General features: G+C 38.8%; 1 protein-coding gene across 11 annotated transcripts in view; it reads left to right on the top strand.

Moving 5' to 3' along the window:
• ADK (adenosine kinase) overlaps positions 1–22,239 on the top strand; it is a 564,491-nt gene that overhangs the window by 107,328 nt on the left and 434,924 nt on the right. For 5 of the 11 annotated variants that reach the window (XM_024253824.3, XM_024253827.3, XM_054522433.2 and 2 more), the window contains exon 4: positions 2,840–2,983. The exons of the other annotated variants lie outside the window; for them this stretch is intronic. In XM_024253824.3, coding sequence (XP_024109592.1) covers positions 2,840–2,983 — 144 coding nt within the window. The remainder of the gene's footprint in view (positions 1–2,839; positions 2,984–22,239) is intronic. 11 annotated transcript variants of the gene reach the window in all.

Below are 22,239 nucleotides of genomic sequence, written 5' to 3'. Positions count from 1 at the left end.
AGGCTGAGCCTTTTTTCTTATACACATATTTACCTTTTACAGTTCCCATCTTGTGATTGCCTCTTAGTGTCCTTTACACATTTTTTTCTTTTGAGATATTTTAAATTACTGATTTGCATGTTTTTTTGTATTTTATGGATACAAATTCTTTGATTATATTTGCCATATATCTGTGCCTAGTATGTGACTTGTCTTTCATTTTGTGGTGTCTTTTGCCTCATACAAGTTTTAAAATGAAATGTAATCAAATTATCAATTTTTAAAAATGCTTTATGTTCTTATGCCTTATTTAAGAAATTACTTCCTACTGTAAGGTCAGAATTTCCTATATGTGCTTTGCAGAGGTAGATCTTTCATCTGGTAGTATGTAATTTTTGTGTATGGTGTGAGGTAGAGTTGGAGACTTGAGTTTTTTTGCATATGGATAACCAATTATCTTTGTATAATTTTCTGAAAAATTTATTGCCTTAATAGTTTTTTGTTTGCATGGGGGTCAATTTCTGGGTTCTAATTCTGTTCCATTGGTCTATTTGTCCCTATACCAATGTTTCAGTTGAATTTTCTTTTTTATCAAAATACCTATTTTTTTCTTTATTTTTTGTAGAGACGGGTTCTTGCTTTGTTGGGTAGACTGGTCTTGAACATCAAATGATTCTCCTGCCTCGGCCTCCCAAAGTGCTGGGATTACAGTTGTGAGCAACCACACCTGGCCAAATTTTCTTAAAATGAAAATAACAGTGATAATTAGGTCCAAGCCCTCTTCCCAAAATTGATTTAGCTGATGATAAGCTATAATATTGGAATTTATAATATAAAATACTACAAATTTTTTTTTTTTTTGAGACGGAGTCTTGCTCTGTCAGCAGGCTGGAGTGCAGTGGCGCGATCTCAGCTCACTGCAACATCTGCTTCCTGGGTTCAAGCGATTCCCCTGCCTCAGCCTCCTGAGTAGCTAGGACTACAGGTGCGCACCACCATGCCCAGCTAATTGTTTTTATTTTAGTAGAGACGGGGTTTCACCATGTTGGCCAAGATGGTCTCAATCTCCTGACCTCGTGATCCACCTGCCTTGGCCTCCAAAAGTGCTGGGATTACAGGCGTGAGCCACCGTGCCTGGCCTAGAAAATGATATTATAACCAGCAGATGTGAACAGTAACATTTTTTTCTGTGATGATATTTGAGAAAAGCTCAACTTAATTACAAAAGAGTGAAAAAAAAATCACTTTTTCAAAGTCAGAACTTCTATACACTTTAAAGTGAAGTGAGCCTCACTTAAAATCTAATTTTCACTTTTAATGCCATTTGTTTTCTTTTGAGATATAACTTATTCATTTACCACCAATTTTTATAAATTGGATTTGTAGTTTGGCCATTGTATGAAAATATTTTTTTTAAAACGTACATGGGTCATATGGGTAGTAATTAGGCAAATTGGTTTTAGATTCGCACTGCCTGTTATAATTATCTGAGATTTAGGGGATCTAGGGCATGTGAGTAGAGGTTCTATTAGGTTTATAAAGTGCTTGTGATGATAATATAGGTTAAGGACCAAGTACCTGGCAAAGATCAAGGGCATACTAAATAGTTGTTCCTAAAGTAATGGGACAATTGCAGAGAGAGGGATGAGAGAAGGAGACTTAAGGATGATGTGTTGATGTGTATGTATATATAAATGAGACATAAATGACTTTTGGAAGGATTACTAAGAAAAACAGCAATAGAAGAAGACTAGCCTATGTCAAGCAGCAAAAGGAAGTAGACAGTGAGTCAGATAGTGACCAGTACAGGACACTAGGTGGTGCCATTAGTCTTAGACTGCTTATTTGAAGTCTCTGGAGGCTCAGTAACCTCAGAATAGAAAGATCGAAAGGCGGCCGGGCACTGTGGCTCATGCCTGTAATCTCAGCACCTTGGGAGGCCGAGGTGGGTGGATCACGAGGTCAGCAATTCAAGACCAGCCCGGCCAACATGATGAAACGCCGTCTCTACTAAAAATACAAAAATTAGCCCGGCGTGGTGGCGGGCACCTGTAATCCCAGCTACTCGGGAGGCTGAGGCAGAGAATTGCTTGAACCGGGGAAGCAGAGGTTGCTGTGAGCGGAGATCGCACCACTGCACTCCAGCCTGAGTGACAGAGCGGGACTCTGCTTCAAAAAAAGAAAAAAAGAAAAAAAAAGACACTGCTTGTATAGTAAATGAGTGAATTGTCTTATTGAGTATAACCCATAGTATATTATAGTTCTTGATATTTTCTTCTCCAGTGATCATTTTGAAAAATTTTCTGGAATTTGCATTGTAAAGAAGTTTGTCCACCAAATAAACTGTGTTTTAAAAGTAATAGTTCATTTCCTTCTAATTTTAAAGGTTGTATATAAAAAGGTATTTTCATTTAAAATTCATATTAAAAAAGATAATTGAAATATTGAAATTATTTCATATTGAGATTATATAATTTCAATATTGAAATTATATAATCAGAAGGAACTTGGTGTTTTAATAAGCTTTAGTGGCCTTTTCCTAGGTCAATGTACAATTCCATTGAATTTTTTTGAAATACGTATCCATGGGTTCTGCATTGGTGGATTAAACCGTGGAAAGAAAATATTAGGGAAAAAGAAATTGCCTGTGTACAGAGCATGTACACTTTTTTCCTTGTCAATATTCCCTAAACAATATGACAAAAGTTTACATACATTTCCGTTGTATTAGATATTATAAGTAATCTAGAGATGATTTAAAGTTTGGGGAGGATGTATGCAGGTTATACACAAATACAGTTGACCCTCAAACAGCACAGGTTTGAACTGCATGCACCTACTTATATTAGTTTTTTTCCAGTAAATACAGTTGGCCCTCTATATGGGTTGGTTTGGCATCTACAAGCAAAAATGGATGGAAAATACAATATTCAAGGAATGTGAAAGTTGTGTACATGGAGAGAAGGGCCAACTTTTCGGATCTATGGGTTCAACGGGGCCAACTGTGAGTATGTGTGCATTTTGGTATCCAAGTTGGGTCCTGGATCCCCCAAAGATACTGAGGGATGACTGTATTGAAGATGATTCCTTGATTCCTGTTACATTTTTTTTTTTTTAAGATTCCAGACTGTGAATAATTAAGTGCATTATTTGATTACTGGAGATGAGTTACACCATTAAATTTTTGTTGATATGTGTATTGTGCAGGTGACAGAAACCATAACTCATACTGGCTTAAGTAAATGGAAATTATTGGATCACATATCTAAAAAGATGTTGGTATGGCTGATTTTAGGTGAAGCTTGATGCAGCGGTTCAAATAATTTTATTTGGACCCTCTTCACCTCATCTTCTAGAGGTAGGGTACTGCCATCAGCTATTGGCTTATATCCTTATTTGTGTGTGTGTGTGTGTGTGTGTGTGTGTGTGTGTCTGTCTGTTTTAGTGGTTCTAAAAACAGGTGTGGGATTATGTCATATTAGGCCTCTTTGGCTTGTTCGGGTTCCATATCTACTCTGCAACTGGAGATAGAGTTAACACTGCTGGAAATTTATGGATTAAGAATGTTGAAGGGATGATTCCCCAAAGAAAATTTGGATCTTATTAGGGAAATAAAGAATGGTTGTAAAATTGCACTTATTTCTTTAAGGAAGTAATCTTAAAGCTGTTTTTCTTTGCCAGGTATGGTGGCTCACACCTGTAATCCCAGCACTTTGGGAGGCTGTGGTAGGAGGTTCACTTGAAGCCAGGAGTTTGAGACCAGCCTGGGCAACATAATGAGATCCCATCTCTATAAAATATTTAAAAGTTAGCCAGAGATAGTGGCATGAACCTGTAGTTCTAGCTACCCAGGAGGCTGAGGCAGGTGGATTGCTTGAGCCCAGGAGTTCGAGGCTGCAGTGAGCTATGATTGCGCCACTGCACTCCAGCCTAAGCAACAGAGCAAGTCACCATATCTTTAAGAAACAACAACACCCCCCAACACAGGAAAAACTGTTTTTTTTTTTTTTTTTTTTTGGCTAATCTGTTCTTACGCTATTGATTTTATTTCACTAGAATTTGGTTTTACTTTCATTTCATCTGTGCTACTTATTAGTTGTGTGACTTCTCAGAGTCCATTTCCTCACTGGCAAAATTGTTGATACAACTATTGATATAGTTATGGTGATGATAAAATAAGATAATGTGTGTGAAATACCTAGCCTAGTGCCTGGCATATATTAGATATTACAGAAATGTTAGTCCACTTATAAGCATGGTTATTACCCAGACATGTTTGGATTTTATCAGTCTTTGCTATATGTTTTAAATTAGCCTATAATCCGTAAGTATCACAAATGTTGTAGAATGATCAATATTCAGATTATCAATTTAATTTATTGATTACCACTTTCAGTGCTGAAAATGACCGTTGGTAGATATTGTCCTATTCATGACTTGCCAGTATGTTTATCCTAGTACTTAATGTGCAGATTTAGCTTCTGCAAGATTTTTACTATTAATTTATGTGGGGAAATATAAATTATCTTTAAGGAGTAGCAGTAAGTATAGTGAAATTATGATAAATGGTTTTATTGTTTGGGGAAATAATATCAACTGCTTCATGTGTTTGAAGAATAAAAGGAAGTTGGCAGCAAGGGAGAAAGATGAATGATTAAGTGTGGTTTAAACTTGTTTTTTAATTAAAGTGCTTCATTGTTGTACACAATATTCAAATTATATTTTAAATGTAACATTAATTTTTCTATTAACATTCATCTTTATTAGAAAATATTGCTTGTATTTATCATAATTTTTTTCCCCACCAACTATAATGCTCTTATAATCTATTTGGGTTAATGTATGTGTAGTCTCAAGAAAAGAGCCTCCTTAATTGTTTTTAAACTGTTTGAACATTAGAGATTTAGTAACCTACATTTCCAATAGCTAGCAATACATATGAAACTCTTGATAGTGATGGAATAGAACTAATCATTTCCTTATAATATAGTGATACATCATTATTTGACTTATGGCATATTTAACTCTGGTTAGCTACAAGCAGCTTTATACTGGCGTCTTTTATTCAGATTTGAGAAGTATCAGTGTAACATATAAAGAACTTATTTTTACTAATTTTCACCATATTTTATAGACACAAATCACATGAGACCAAAAATAGTGTATACTGACCTGGCTGGTCATTTTATGGTTGGTTATTGTGTTTATTATTCTGTACTATATTTGTTGTATTTGTGCTTTAGTCGCTATTTATTTTTAAGAATATTGTGTTATGTAGGTGTAAAAGTGATAAGAATGTGCCAGGTGTGGTGGCTCACTGTAATCCCAGCACTTTGGGAGGCCGAGGCAGGTGGATCACTTGAGCTCAGGAGTTCAAGACCAGCCTGGCCAACATGGGGAAACCCTGTGTCTACTAAAAATACAAAAAATTAGCTAGGCTTGGTGGCACGTGCCTGTAGTCCCAGCTACTCGGGAGGCTGAGGCAGGAGAATCGCTTGAACCCAGGAGGTGGAGGTTGCAGTGAGCCAAGATCATGCCACTCCACTCCAGCCTGGGCAACAGAGCCAGACTTCATTTCAAAAAATAAATAAATAAAAGTGATAAGAATGTGACATGTTAATAGGGAGAGATATTAGTCCGATGGTAATTAAAAGTAGAGAAAGTTTTAAATAAACTAAATGGTGAAGAATTGGTTTGTTCAACAATGGGAGTTATTTTGAAGAATAAAGCAAGTGATTAAACATGTGAAAAGTAATGTGCCTATGCCCCAAAGTGCTATTGCTTAGTGGGTTATATCCATTGATAATTACCATATTAGAAATTAAAATGGAAACAGTTGAAAATATTCAATACATTTAAAGATAACTATAATAAACCCAGTATTTGCTAGCATAAACACATTTTTGTGGAAAATGATATTTTCTAAACCAGAAAAAAATTGTTAAAAGAATGGTATTACTTTTTGCAAATCTCTTTAATGTCTGACTTAGTAGAAGACAGCTGGATTTTCATCTGCTTCTGCCTGCAATCTGTTGTAATGTATTGAACTGATCCAGAACTCCTGGTCTCAAGCCATCGTCCCACCTCGGCCTCCCAAAGAGCTAGGATTACAGGTGTGAGCCACTGCACCCAGCAAAGCAAATTGTTTTAACCTTGTGGATTCCCTGAGAAGATTTTGTGGGACCGTTGTGGTCCCTAGACTATGCTTTGAGAACTGCTGGCCTTAGCAATTGAAAGTAAGTACAGTAGGAGACATTGGTAGAAATGCTTTTGAATTTACAGTAGAGTCTGGGCATCAATATTAGATGTCTATTGATCTTTTGTTAAAAGACTAAGAGTTTGAGAATTTAAAGGCTAAAACATTATAGGTCCTGCTGATCAGACTTTTCATAGCCAGATAGTTCTGTAGACTTAAGGCCCTTTAAATCCAGATAATGTCCAAGTAATTGTCAAGGCAGCAATTGTGGATTCCATAGCTGCTAAAAAGTTTCTTACGGCATTTGTACATAGATCATTAAGAAGATCACAACCAATTTTTAGTGTAGACAAAACTGGAATATTTTGGAGAAAAATGTCTTAATAGAATGCATATAGCGGTAATGTAGTCTTCTATTTGGCAGGAATATATATAGGGATGGTCACTTTAGATTAAAGAACAAATAAAACTTAACCTACTTATAAACAGAGGCTTCTGTATTGAGAATTTTTCTTAGTATAACATATATTCACCTTAGTATCAAATTGTGGGGGTTTTTGATACCCCCAAATTGACAGTTATTCAGTTGAAACTTGGAGATAGGACAGACCTTGATTAATATTTGGCAATAATTGTCAGTTCTAATGTTGGAAATTTTTGCTCTAACCTTGTTGATTAAGCATTTGACTTATTTACATTTTTATGCTTAGGAATTAAAAGTATGTCTACTTTACATTTATATTCAGGTATATTTTAAGGCAGTTTTTAAGTATATCTTTTTTCTTTAATAGTATTTGTCAAAAATGTAATTATTTGATATGACAAAGCTGCTTGATATTTTCATATTAGCTTGAACTTTCCATTGATATGTCAAGCAAATAAATACTTAGTTTTTTTCTGAGTTTTTTTCTGTACTGCAAACCCATTGATAGTAAATTAATTGCAGGGGATTTAACATGTAGGGAAACCTTAATTATTCTGAATATACTTATGTTATGATGTGTAGATGATTTGTTTACTGTCGTTAATGTGACTGAGTCAAAATATGTGTAGTTATTTGCATAAAAGGGAAGTGTTGCTAATATATTTTGCATTATTTGATGTTATATATAAAATTAATTTTCCTTGTAAGGGATGTGAGAAATTTTTTTACTCCTCATTTCTGTTTATTCTCATCTATTTCTTTGAAAATGTAGATTTAATTTATTTAAATACTGTGTGATGAAAACATTACAGATATGTTCTTGCTCTCTCTCTTTTTTCTTTTTTTTTGAGACAGGGTCTCACTCTGTCATCTAGGCTGAGTGCAGTGGCATAATCAATGGCTCCCTGCATGTCAACCTCCTGGGCTCAAGCAGTCCTCCCCCCTCAGCTTCCTGAGTGTTTGGGACTACAGGCGCGCACCACCATGCCGGGTTAACTTTTGACTTTTTGTAGAGATGGGGTCTCACTATGTTGCCCAGGCTGGTCTCAAACTCCTGGATGCAAGCAATCCTCCTGCCTCAGCCTCCCAAAGTTCTGGGATTACAGGCATGAGCCACCACAGCCAATATGCTTCATTTTCTACATCTGATTATAATTTAAAGGATAGTATTATAAATGCTTAATTTTATAACCTCCAAATAGTGATATTGTATTGTTCTTTGTTGTGATGGATAAATTATAAGACATATGTGTTTAGCTGGTTTGGTGGAAAGTCTGTTTACAGAAATTTGCTGTTAATTTCTCTGTTGTTCACATGAACTTATTTCATTTATCGCTTTGGCCAGCAATTTACAAAGAAACTTCAGTCCGTAGGGCTTCCTGTTGCTCTGAGTGGGGGCTCCTTCTACCCCTGTTCAACTTCAGTCAGCCCATGGTGTATAGTATACCTCTCACAAGGTCCTTATACTGCAGATCCTCTCTGCTACAGATGCTTGGGCTTTTGCCTTAAGCACACTGGTGTAATTAGAAGAAGTAGAAAAGAAGAGAAAGGGTGAATAATAAGAGATGAGAGGATTTAAAAATGGTTGAAACAGGAGTTGTGAAGTTTGAGTGTGGTGGATATGGAGATGTGCAGCCCTGATCCTCCTTCAAGGAAGAATTGCGGCCCAGTTGTGGGGAGGTCAGTCATCAGAAAGCCTTCAGCTGTCTGGCCTGCAGAGGACAGCCAAAAAAAACCAAAAAAAAAATCGCCTTAAGCTGTCAGCTCCTTCGGGCTCTACCTCAGTTGCGGAGAGCCTCCTTGCTTAAGGTCACATCCTTTCCACGGCGGCACTTATCCTGCAATCAAGCAAGACATGTTTAAAGGCCCAGCCATTTTGTTCAGGCCTGAGACAACTCTGACAGGTGATATACCACCAGAGATCTGCCAGGTTGCTTGAGGCTTTGTTGGGCCTGAATTGCAATTTGATTTTTCCCTCTGCCCAATCTGGCTTTCTCCCCAAATCTCTTCTTCTTTTTTTTTTTTCTTTGAGATGAAGTCTTGCTCTTGTCCCCCAGGCTGGAGTGTGATGGCGTGATCTTGGCTCACTGCAACTTCTGCCTCCCAAGTTCAAGCAATTCTCCTGCCTTGGTGCCCTGAGTAGCTGGGATTACAGGTGTGTGCCACCACCCCTGGCTAGTTTTTGTATTTTTAGTAGAGATGAGCTTTCACCATGTTGACCAGGCTGTTCTCAAACTCCTGACCTCAGTGATCCACCCGCCTCGGCCTCCCAAAGTGCTGGGATTACAGGCGTGAGCCACTGTGCCCGGCCTCTCCCCGAATTTCTTTCACAGGGATTGACTGCTAATAAACATCATATACCCAAAACTACTTCAGTGTCCATTTTCAGAAAATCCAGCTTGCAACAGGCAGGCATATGGGCTTCATGTTGTCCTAAACCTTACGTAAAGTTCTATGCAATTCTTTTTTGTGAATTTGCATTTTTCTTAGGAGGTCTGTAGCTTCCATTATATTCTTTAAGATAGACTTGAAAATTAAAGGTCTTTCTCATCAAGGACTTAAGAAGGAAAGGCTTAAACATTTTTTTTTTTTGACTCAAGATCAAACTAAATACACTTGGCCCTTGAACAATATGGGGGTTAGTAGTGCTGACCCTTTGCACAGTTGAAAATTGACATATGACTTTTTACTGTCCCAAAACTTAACTATTAATGATCTACTGTGTACCAGAAGTCCTACCAGTAACATAGTCTATAAACACATATTTTGTATATGTATTAAATACTGTATTCTTACAATAAAGCTAGAGAAAATGAAGTGTTATTAAGAAAATCATGGCCGGGCGTGGTAGCTCACACCTGTAATCCCAGCACTTTGGGAGGCCGAGGCGGGTGGATCACCTGAGGTCAGGAGTTCGAGGCCAGCCTGGCCAACATGGTAAAACCCCATCTCTACTAAAAATACAAAAATTAGTTGTGTGTAGTGGCAGGCGCCTGTAATTCTAGCTACTCAGGAGGCTGAGGCAGGAGAATCACTTGAACCTGGGAGGCAGAGGTTGCAGTGAGCTGAAATTGCGCCATTGCACTCTAGCCTGGGTGACAAGAGCAATACTCTGTCTTAAAAAAAAAAAAATCATAAGAGAAAACCTGTTTACTATTCATTGAGTGGAAGTGGGTCATCATAAAGATCTTCATCCTTGTCATCTTCATATTGAGTAGGCTAAGGAGGAGGAGGGGTTGCTTTTTAAGAGGAGGCAGAGGTGATTAGTAGGAGAAAATTTTTTTTTAATGTATATATATATAAAATTTTTTGTAGAGACAGGGTCTTTCTTTGTTGCCCAGGCTGGTCTTGAACTCCTGGGCTCAAGTGATCAGCCTGCCTCCTAAAGTGCTGGGATTACCAGCATGAGACACCGTACCTGACTGGAGGAACTATGTTTTTGATATGGTACTCAGAGAACCGAGTGCAGTACAGAAGCTTATACACCCTTTTTTTAAAATAGGAAAGTGGGGAAATGGGGAATGTAGACAATTCTTTTGAGGGCCAGTAAATCATTAGGTGGGAGGCAGACATTGTGGGAAGGTGAGAGGTGAAGCTGCACAGGAGCATAGGTTGTCTTACCATGCAGATGAAGGCCCCCTGGGTAATCTGTTGGAGCTGCCCTGGGAAGAATAGATGAAGTCTTTCTGGGCAGTAATGATCATGACTTCCAGCTTCTTCTCATGTAGTTGACCTTTCCTGATCATTTGATGAGATCCCTAGGAAGGGGGTTTAAGACCATTGCATTTCTTTTGGAAAGAAGCTTTTTTGGGCTGATAAGGAAATACCAGAGAGAGCCCCTCTCTGCGCTGGGGTGGGGGACATGACAAGGTTAGAGGGATCTTGATTGTGAGGCAGCTTCTAAGGCCTTTAAGCATGTCTAAGTGCCAGTCTTTGGGGGTGTGGTTTGAGAGACCAAAATAAATGCCCCTTTATCAACCAGGACAGATCTTAAGGTTAAGGAAACAAAGTTACCTATTAGTAGAAAGTTAAGGGCTCTGCTGGTGTGGCAAATTTCTAAATTCCTATGGCTACAAGAAAAATCACTCTTATTAAACTCTCTAACAATATGAGCTTTCAGACAAATTATCACAATTCTGATTTACAACCCAGACCACTACAACTCTGGACAGAATTCCCAACTTAGAAACATTCTTTTCTTTTCTTTTTTTTTCCTTCTTTGACACAGAGTCTCACTCTGTCACCCAGGCTGGAGTGCAGTGGCACGATCTCGGCTTACTACAACCTCCACCTCCCATGTTCAAGCAATTCTCCGGCCTCAGCCTCCAGCGCGGACCACCATGCCTGGGTAATTTTTGTATTTTTAGTGGAGATGGGGTTTCGCCATGTTGGCCAGGCTGTTCTTCAACTCCTGACCTCAGGTGATCTGCCTGCCTCAGCCTTCCAAAGTACTGGGATTACAGGCATGAACCACTGTACCCGGCACTTAGAAACATTCTTTTCTGATAAGTTTTATAGACCTTGAGTTTCAATCAGCTTTAGAGGCTGGGCACAAATTGTCTTTGCATCCTATAGTTTTTATCTTTTGATGTAAAGAGCCAAATTCCACCTTATTTTAATGCTAAAGCCCCACCCCAAAGTGAACATAGGATGTATATTACACATATGTTTACCCATTGCACATGCGCTCAGCTCTTCTCATAAATATGAATAGCTTTCCCCTAAATCTGCTGAATATATATCATTCTGTTGTGTAATATGGGCCCTGTGAGGCATAAAACCCAACCTATCCTTCCGCTGTTTGAAGACAGAGCACCTTTGGTTCGCGCTGGAGACTTTTTCTTCCTTGGTTGCAAACCCATATTCCCAGTAAAGCTCTCCTTTCTACTATGTAGCTTCTGGTTATCTTTTGGATGACAGGGGTATTGCTTTCTGGGCCCCAACACTGGGAAGCAGCACTTAACCATTGTAAGCAAGGAGAAGGGTGTATTAATTTTCTGTTTTTCAGATAACAAATTGACACAAATTTAGCAGCTTTAAAACAATACCCTTTTATTATCTCATAGTTCTATAGGCCAGAAATCTGATACAGTGTGTCTCACTCAGCTGGTTCTCAGCTCCAGGTTTTTACAAGGCAGAAATCAAGATGCTAGGAGGATAGTGTATGTTCCTTTCTGGAGGCTCTAGGGGTGAATGTTTCCAAGCTCTTTCTGGTTGTTAGCTGAATTCAGTTACTTGCAGTTGTAGGACTGAGGTTCCCATTTACTTGCTGGCTCTTTGGGGAGTGGTATTTACCTGTTTAATCTCAGTGGTGTTTACCTGTTTAATCTCAGTGGTGTTTACCTGTTTAATCTCAGGGGTGTTTACCTGTTTAATCTCAGTGGTGTTTACCTGTTTAATCTCAGTGGTGTTTACCTGTTTAATCTCAGTGGTGTTTACCTGTTTAATCTCAGTGGTATTTACCTGTTTAATCTCAGTGGTGTTTACCTGTTTAATCTCAGTGGTATTTACCTGTTTAATCTCAGTGGTGTTTACCTGTTTAATCTCAGTGGTATTTACCTGTTTAATCTCAGTGGTGTTTACCTGTTTAATCTCAGTGGTGTTTACCTGTTTAATCTCAGTGGTATGTGTAGTTATATGGGATTGTGTGTTTTAAATTGATCTCTTTTGTACCTTTCCTTTCTATTCCTTTGATTTTTGTTTTTTCTCATCTCCTTTTACTTTCTTTGGGGTTATCTGTTGTTCCTTTTCAAATATCTTTTTTTTTTTTGAGACGGAGTCTCACTCTGTTGCACAGACTGCAGTACAGTGGCACGATCTCGGCTCACTGCAACCTCCACTTCCCCGGTTCAAGCGATTCTCCTGCCTCAGCCTCCAGAGTAGCTGGGATTACAGGCGCCTGCTACCAAGCCCAGCGAATTTTCCTATTTTTAGTTAGAGACAGGGTTTCACCATTTGGCCAGGCTGGTCTTGAACTCTTGACCCCAGGTGATCTGCCCGCCTCAGCCTCTGAAAATGCTGGGATTACAGGCATGAGCCACTACACCCGGCCTTTAAATATCTTAATAAGAATACTTGGCTCATTCATTTATAGGCTTTTTTCATTTCTAAGATGAGCACTTAAGTCTATACATTTTTCTCAGAATACCTTTTTTGTGCGACCTGGACTGTGTGAGATAGTTTTTTACTTTTTCATTTTGAAGTGTTTTAAATTTCTTTTCTTTTCTTTTTTTTTTTTTTTTTGAGATGGAGTCTCACTCTGTCGCCCAGGCTGGAGTGCAGTGGTGTGATCTTGGCTCACTGCAAGCTCCCCCTCCCGGGTTCATGCCATTCTCCTGCCTCAGCCTCCCAAGTAGCTGGGACTACAGGCACCCACCACCATGCCTGGGTAATTTTTTTTTGTATTTTTAGTAGTGACGGGGTTTCACCGTGTTAGCCAGGATGGTCTCCATCTCCTGACCTTGTGATCCGCCTGCCTCGGCCTCCCAAAGTGCTGGGATTACAGGCGTGAGCCACCGCACCCAGCTAAATTTCTTTTATGGTTTCTTTTTGACCCGTTGATTGTTTGGGAATTGTTTAGAAATACCGGTTTTTAAAAAGCTATTTGTTCTTTGATTGTACATTGTGGTCAGAGAATAAGTTCCATGTGATATCTATGCTTAGAAATTTTTGAGATTTATGTTTTGCCAGTACATGACTACTTTTGTAATGTTTTATGTATATTTGATAAAAATATAGATTATCTAATTATTGGATGCAGAAATTAATATATTCCATATATCATTATATGATCCGTACATATTCAAGCTTGTTAATTATTATTTCCTGAATATAATGTTTGTTTATTTATATGCTTGACTGGTCAGTAATAGAAAAATGTTGTGTCAAAATCTACTGGGAGGGCTGGCGACGTAGCTCACCCCTGTAATCCCAGCACTTTGGGAGTCTGAGGTGGGTGGTCTGCTTGAGCTCAGGAGTTTGAGACCAGCCTGGGCAACATGGCAAAACCCCATCTCTACTAAAAATACAAAAATTAGGCAGGCGCAGTGGCAGGCACCTGTAATCCCAGCTACTTGGGAGGCTGAGACAGGAGAATTGCTTGATCCTGAGAGGTGGAAGTTGCAGTGAGCCGAGATTGCACCACTGCACTCCAGTCTGGGTGACAGAGTGAGACCCCATCTCAAAAAAAAAAAACAAAAAAAAACCCAAAACAAATCTACTGTGATGTTAGGTTTGTCCATTTTTTTCCAGATTTTTTTGGCTTGATGTATTTTGAGACTATTTTGTTAGATGCACATACTTTTAAAAGTACTTTGTCTTACCGGTAATGTGAACTTAAATAATTTTGTTATGATCCTTTCTTTCCTAGTTGATCATCTGTTAGTTTAAAGTTTATCTGATAACAATTACATGTAGTTAAACTTCTTTCTTTTGGTCAACATTTGACCAATATGTCCTTTTTCCTTTCACTTTTTAAATTTTTATTTTTAGAGTTGGGGTCTGGATATATTGCCCAGGCAGAAGTACGGTGACTGTTTATAGGCATGATGATAGCACACTACATCCTTTAACTTGTGGCCTTAAGTGATCTTCCTGTCTTAGCCTCGTGAGTAGCTGGGACTACAGATGTGAGCCATCACACTCAGCTTCTTTCACATTTATACATTAGGAGTCCTTTTGCTTTTTATATGTCTTTTATAATAGCCATTAGTTGGATTCTTTAATCTTATAATCTTTATTTTTTAACATAATGATTTTTGATTTTTGTTCATCCCTCTTGTTCTTGGCTTTATAAAAAAAACTGAGGCTGGCCAGGCACGGTGGCTCACGCCTGTAATCCCAGCACTTTGGGAGGCCGAGGCAGGTGGATCACGAGATCAGGAGTTCAAGACCAGCATGGCCAAGATGGTGAAACCTCATCTCTACTAAAAATACAAAAATTAGCTGGGTGTAGTGGTGAGCACCTGTAATCCCAGCTACTCGGGAGGCTGAGGCAGGGAGAATTGCTTGAATCTGGGAGGCGGAGGTTGCAGTGAGCCGAGATCGCGCCACTGCATTCCAGCATGGGTGACAGAGCGAGACTCCATCTTAAAAAAATAAATAAATAAAAAATAAAAATTGAGGCCGGGCGCAGTGGCTCATGCCTGTAATCTCAGCACTTTGGGAGGCCGAGGTGGGTGGATCATGGTCAGGAGTGTGAGACCAGTCTGACCAACATAGTGAAACCCCGTCTCTACTAAAAATACAAAAATTAGCTGGGCATGGTGGCTCACGCGTGTAGTCCCAGCTACTTGGGAGGCTAAGGCCAGAGAATCGCTTGAACCCGGAGGTTGCAGTGAGCTGAGATCGTACCACTGCACTCCAGCTTGGGTGACAGAGTGAGACTTCATCTCAAAAAAAAAAAAAAAAGTTGAGTGCCTTTTACCCAGAGCCTCACCAACAGAATTGCCAAACTTTTGATTTTTTCTTTTTTTGCCAGTTTGATCACTAAATAGTGATGTTTCATCTTACCTCGAATTTTTTTTTTTCATGAGTGAAGTTGAGCATCTTGTTTAAAAACATTTGTGGCCAAGTGAAGTGCTCAGGTCTGTAATCCCAGCAAGTTGGGAGGCTGAGGCAGAGGATTGCTTGAAACCAGGAATTTGAGATCAGCCCAGGCAATGTAGGGAGACCCCATCTCTAAAAAATAAAAATTAAACTGGTGTGGTATTATGTGCTTGTAGTCCCAGCTATTCAGAAGGCTCAGGGAGGAGGATCACTTGAGCCCAGGAGTTTAAGGCTGCAATGAGTTATTATTGCACCACTGCACCCAACCTGGGTGACAGAGTTAGACTAGATCTCTTAAAACAAACAAAAAGTTTACTTTTCTCTTTTCTGTAAAATGTCTGTTCATATCGTCTCTACCACACTTATTTTTTTGGTGGGATTGTGTCTTTTTAGTGATATCTGTGTTTGTGTTTTTTTGTTTTTGTTTTTTTTTTTTTTGGAGACAGGGTCTTGCTCTGTCACCCAGGCTGGAGTGCAGTGGCGTGATCTCAGCTCACTGCAACCTCCACCTCCCTCAAGTGATTCTCCTGCCTCAGCCTCCCAAGTAGCTGGGACTACAGGCGTGTGCCACCACGCCCGGCTAATTTTTTGTATTTTTAGTAGAGGTGGGGTTTCACTGTGTTAGCCAGGATGGTATGGATCTCCTGACCTTGTGATCCGCCTGCCTTGGCCTCCCAAAGTGCTGAGATTACAGGCATGAACCACCGCTCCCGGCCTTAAACAAGTTTAAATACACACACACATACACACACACACACACACACACACACACACGTTTTTTAGAGTTGGGGCCTTGCCTTATAGCCCATGCTAGTGTCTAACTTCTGGCCTCAAGTATTTCTCCCACCTTGGCCTCCCAGATAGTTTGGATTATGGGTGTTCACCCCTATGCCCAGCTCTAAATAAGTTTTAATGCCAACCATCACTTCTATTTGTAGAGATTCCTAATGTCACCCAGTGTAATGCTTTTGGGGCTATGGCAGTGTAAATTTGGGTTTCTCACTGCTGTTTAGAATTCAGCTTTCTTGGGTCTATTGAGTTGATCACTGCACCTCACTCTGCTTTCCACTGTCCAAAATTTTGTCACCATTTTTTTGTTTTTCTTGTCTTTCAGAGTTTTAGTGAGGTTTCAGGAGGAATCAGAAGTCCATGCATGTATTGAGTCCTTTGGTTTTACTGAAAATTTGACACATATTTTGAATTGTAGTTATTTTGTCTGTCCTAATTTAGATGCAAAATTAAGTTGTCTAGTGAGATACTCAGTTAATCAAGTTGAGATATTAAGGGTTACAAAAAGGTTTACCACACTGGTGTATATACAGGTTAAGTATCCATAATTTGAAAATTTGAAATTCATAATGCTCCAAAATCTGAAACTTTTTGTGAGCCGACAAGAGACTCAAAAGAAATTTTGAATAAGGTATACTCAACTTGGATAATATTCATTTAAAGCATGTAAAGGAAATAATGGCTGTCATGTGTTAAACACAATATGTGAAGATAGTGTTGATTTGATGCTTTACTTTTGATAATGTTGATCTGATGCCCTGGTTTTGATCACTTATCTGATACCCATGTGCTTTATGGGAAGCTGAGTTCTTCTTATGCTCATGGGCTGAGCCTGAGTTAATCCAAATCAATAATGGTAATTTTATGTCCTCTCCCATTGATTTGATAGTGAGTGGCCTTGAGAGCAAGTTCATTGGGGGAAGTTCCCCACTTTTTTGGTAAAGAAACATAAGCAAGGGGAAGGCAGTCTCTCTTATGATCCTAGACATTAAATTGTTACTTGCAACTAGTATAGCTACTTTGAAACCGTTAGGGGATAAAAAGTCATCACACTAAAGATGACACAGGAAAAACATAAAGAACTTAGGTCCATGATCTTGATGAGGCATCATAAATTACCTATCCCTGGAGCTGCTGTAGCTCTGGACTTTTTGTTATATGAGATAATAATTCCTCAGATTGACTTAGAATACCAGTCAAAATAACTATTACTTTAGCTAGCTAAGAAAAAAAATCTGAATAAATACCGTAAGGTTCAGATTACATAAATACGAAGATCAAAACTGCAAGTTTTCTGAGAAGTTAGTTATTATTGTTTTTTACTAATATGGGCTGCATTGGAAATTTATTTTCTTTTTAAAAAATTATTGCTGTCTTTGTCCATAACTTTTATGGACCTGACATTTTAGTTGTTTGGAAAAACTGGTAATTTTAATCTTTTGTTTTGGTATGATTCAGGTTGACCTGACATTTTAATACATCTGGCTCCTAGGACTGATTAAAGAGACATTTTATTTGTTGAAATATGCACATTTTCTTCATGAAATTGGTTTTCTTTTTTATCTGTGACTTTTCTTGCAAAAGCTTACAAGGCACATGTTTTTGATAGCAGTGTTACATTTTTAATTAATATTTTAGATGTAAAAGGTGACAGTTTAAAAGATTGTTTTGTTAGTGGGTTATCCTTAAAAGCAAGTGGCATTTGGTTTTATTTTACAATAGAATTTAATCTTACATGTTTTTTGTTAAAGTAATGTTACCAAAAAATCTCTTATTGAACTATTTGTGGTGAGCTTTTTAAGGATGTTTAAGATTTCACATGCAGTTTAACTGATCACAGATGAAGTTGTAAATTAATACCTCATGAGAGTGTTTGACTGCAGGGCATTGTTGTGAATCAAAATCGCTTTGTTCCTGTAAACTGTGAAAGGAGTTTAAGCATATGGATTAAAATTGCATGGCGATACCAAAGTACTTATGAAAAGACACAGTAGTTGGATCATTTAAAATGTACTAAAATATTACGAATAGCCATAAAATATAATAATTCCCTTAAGCTTTTAAGAGTGGTAAGATTTAGTTTTATTTCTTTGTTGGATTTAACTACTTTAATAAGAAATTGTTTTGTTGCTTTTGGAACTATACATAGTAATGAGAATAACCATGATGATGAGAACAGTGGAAGCTTCCCAGAAAACATGTATTTCTTCAGAAATGTTCTTGGTTGTGACAAACATATATATGAAGTTTTTTCTTGTTCCCATCGGAGTCATTCCCTTACCAGAACCTTTAGAATGAAAGGTTTAATGATATCTTCTGGTATAAGATTATCAAATGAGCATTGTTTAGTGTAAAATCAGATTTTTCTTTTGCTGTTATTTTTGTCTTATAGTATATGAAAATCACCTGGTGTAGAATGTATTTTTCCTGCCATAAGAAACTGGCAAGAATCTATTGAAAAAATACCATGAGAGTAGTTGTTCTGGATGACAATGGTAGGTTCTGATTTACTGACGTAGAAGCAAGCTTCAGTTAGCCACATTAGTCATAGGTAAACACTAGATTAGCCTAAGGAAAAATTGTTGGGAAGCTTTTGGAGTTCTCATCTGTGTCACTGTTTTAGATCTCTTCAAGTTCTTTGAAAACTTTGGTACCTCCCTGTTTTACAAATATTCTGTTTTCTGCTATCTCATTAGTTCTCATGTAGATGACATTTCTAATACTAATTACCACACTTTCTTGGACTCCTCTTTCATAACGACCTTTATCTCCATTCCATTTGATCAACTGTTTTTTATGACTATGTTCTGAACCTACTTCCTACCCAGGACTGCTTTAAAAAAAGTAATCTATGTTAGCTTCCTGTTTAGCTTCTTCCTAGTTTGACTTTACTCTCTCTATACAACCTGAGTGGCATGCTCAGTTATTTCAGCTACATCTTACCATTACTCAGTTCTCTCTCCCTTTTGACCTTGCCGGTTTCTAAATCTGGGTCAATTTGTGTGCCTTGCTTCTTGACTTGATATTACAATTAACTTATTTTGTCATACTAGATGTTTTCAGCCATCTTTGATCCCCAGGTTGCTCACCAACTCTTATTATCATTTGAAATGACTCTCAAATCTCACCCCTCTTTTTGACTTTTATGTTTGTTGCCCTCATCTTCATCTCTTTTTTTTTAAATGAGACGGAGTTTCGCTCTTGTTTTCTTTCTTTCCTTTTTTTTTTTTGAGACAGAGTCTCACTCTCGCCCAGGCTGGAGTGCAGTGGCGCCATCTCTGCTCACTGCAAGTTCCGCCTCCTGAGTTCACGCCATTCTCCTGCCTCAGCCTCCGGAGTAGCTGGGACTACAGGTGCCCCCCACCACACCTGGCTAATTTTTTGTATTTTTAGTAGAGATGGGGTTTCACTGTGTTAGCCTGGATAGTCTTGATCTCCTGACCTTGTGATCCGCCTGCCTCGGCCTCCCAAAGTGCTGGGATTACAGGCATGAGCCACTGTGTCCAGCTCACTCTTGTTTTCTTGTTGCCCGGGCTGGAGTGCAATGGTTCGATCTTGGCTCACTGCAACCTCCGCCTCCTGGGTTCAAGCGATTCTTCTGCCTCAGCCTCCCGAGTAGTTGGGATTACAGGCACGTGCCACCATGCCCGGCTAATTTTTTGTATTTTTAATAGAGACAGGGTTTCTCCATGTTGGCCAGGCTGGTCTCGAACTCCCGAACTCAGGTGATCTGCCAGTCTTGGCCTCCCAAAGTGCTAGGATTACAGGTGTGAGCCACCATGCCTGGCAAATTCTTTTTTTTTTTTGAGTCGGAGTTTTGCTCTTGCTGCCCAGGCTGTGCAATGGCATGATCTCAGCTCACCGCAGCCTCTCCCTCCCAGGTTCAAGTGAGTCTCCTGCCTCAGCCTCCCAAGTAGCTGGGATTACAGACATGTGTCACCATGCCCGGCTAATTTTGTATTTTTAGTAGAGACGGGGTTTCTCCACGTTGGTCAGGCTGGCCTGGAACTCCCAACCTCAGATGATCTGTCTGCCTCGGCCTTGCCAAGTGCTGGGATTACAGGCGTGAGCCACTGCGTCCAGCCCTTCATCTCTTACATTAGGTGCCATAGCATTCACCTCTCTGGCTCTGTTTCTTCTATCCCAACAGCACATGAGGGATTGGGTCCCCTTCCATCTCTCCAACTCCCTACTCCTACTACCACATATATTAACAGAAACTCCCTTTAGTAGTAATTCTCAAATGAGGTGCCAAATCTTGGTCTGTATGGAATGTGTATTTGGTTTTAAAAAAATTCTAAAAGTGATTCTCTTCTGAGGTCCTAAAGGGTCTTTTGCAGGACTTCGTCAAATTCATCTTTTACAATGCTATAGAAGTCATCTTTGTGAAACATAGATTTACTCATTTTACAACTGTATAACAACTTATTTTTTGCCAAGTATTGGGATAGCTACTGGAGTTAGTAAAGTGAATATTAGGGTTCTTACTTTGAGAAAAATGCTAATAATATAGTATAGCCATCATTTACTGGAACTTTTTTTAAGTGCTAGGCACTTCATGTATTTATCCTTATAATAGTCCTTCAGTGTAGATATTATTAACCACTGTACAGATGAGCAGCCATTCTCAGAATTCTGAGGACTCACGTAGTAATTCATTAGGCAAGTGATAAGCTTTATGATAAATACTTGAAAGGGACCTCTAAGAGCATAGAGGAGGGATATCTAGTTTAGAGTTGGAAGATTAACAGTTAGAATAGGCTTCACAGAGAAGATGATGTATTAAGCTGAGTATTTAAAGACAAGTAGGAACTTAGACAAAATGATAGATTAGAAAATGAGTGTGTGGCATGGTTATATTTGTGAATAGTCTTTATACAGAGACATGAGAGAAGCATTTTATGAGAACACCTGGTGCTCACTTAGGCAACACATATACTAAAGTTGGAGAACAGCTCAATATGACTGAAGCATAGTATGTGAGATGGGGAATTTAGAGTGGTTTAGATATAAAGACATTAAACTAGGTTGTATTTTATATATATCTATATCTATATCTATATCTATATCTATATCTATAATCTATATGCATCTGTGGTCCCAGCTACTAAGGAGGCTGAGGTGGGAGGATCACCTGAGCCTGGGAGATCAAGGCTCCACTGAGCCGAGATTGCACTGTTGCACTCCAGCCTGGGTGACAGAGTGAGACCCTGTCTCAAACAAAACAAAACAAAACAAAAACCCAGTTAGACTGCTGGAATAGTCCAAATAAGAAATCAGGAGGCCTTGAAACGTGTCAGTGGGATTAAAGAGGAGAGAGGTGGAATTGAAGGTTATCTGGTAGGTGCAATCAACAGACTTAGTGGTTTAAAAAGTGAGTGAGAGGTTATAGTCAGGTTGGGAGGGTATTTGTCAACCTGAAATAAAGGATATTAATGATAATACATAGTACAGTACTATGTATTAATATCCTTTATTTTTAAAATTTACTGTACTGTACTATGTATTATTGTTAATATCCTTTATTTCAGATTGACATATATGCTTTAATATTCTTAAGATCATATCCTTAAGGTCTTAATAGTCTCTGAATAAATATTGGTATAAGCTGCTTCCTAAATGATTTCCCATTTATTTACCGGTGTTTTTATATATCTATTTAGAGACTGAATCTCACTTTGTTGCCCAGGCTAGAGTGCAGGGGCATGATCATAGCTTACTGTAACCTCACACTCTTGGGTTCAAGTGATCCTCTTGCCTCAGCTTCCCAAGTAGCTAGGACTACAGGTGTGTGCCACCACACCTGGCTCAGTTTTTTAATTTTTGCAGAGACAGACTCTTGCTATGTTGCTCAGACTGGTCTCAAACTCCTGGCCTAAAGCGATCCTCCCGCCCCTGCCTCCCAAAGCAGTGGGACTGCAGGTGCGAGTCACCATGGCTGACTTGAGGAGTGTTTTTTAAAACATCCTGGCCAACTGTGAGCATTGAGACATCAATTTATCAAGGCTTTACTGAGTGCTCAAGGGCCCAGGCACATTCTAAGTCCTGGAAGAGGGAGCACAGTGGAAGTTCTAGGACTTAGCTGTCTAGTTAAATATCTTCAGTTTAAACAGATTTACTCATTTTACAACTGTGTAACAATTTATTTTTTGCCAGTTTCTGAACTTCCAGTTTTCACATTCTCTAGTAGTGACAACAAGCTGATAATCTTACTAGACACAACAGACTCTTGAGGAAGGAATTATTCATTGTGGTTTATAGACAATGATATTTGAAGTTAACTTGCCCCAGGGCAGGAGTATGG

Source organism: Pongo abelii, chromosome 8, assembly GCF_028885655.2.
Source record: "Pongo abelii isolate AG06213 chromosome 8, NHGRI_mPonAbe1-v2.0_pri, whole genome shotgun sequence".
NCBI lineage: Eukaryota > Metazoa > Chordata > Mammalia > Primates > Hominidae > Pongo > Pongo abelii.
The sequence above is the reverse complement of the archived record's forward strand: the minus strand, read 5'-3'. Positions and strand labels throughout refer to the sequence as shown.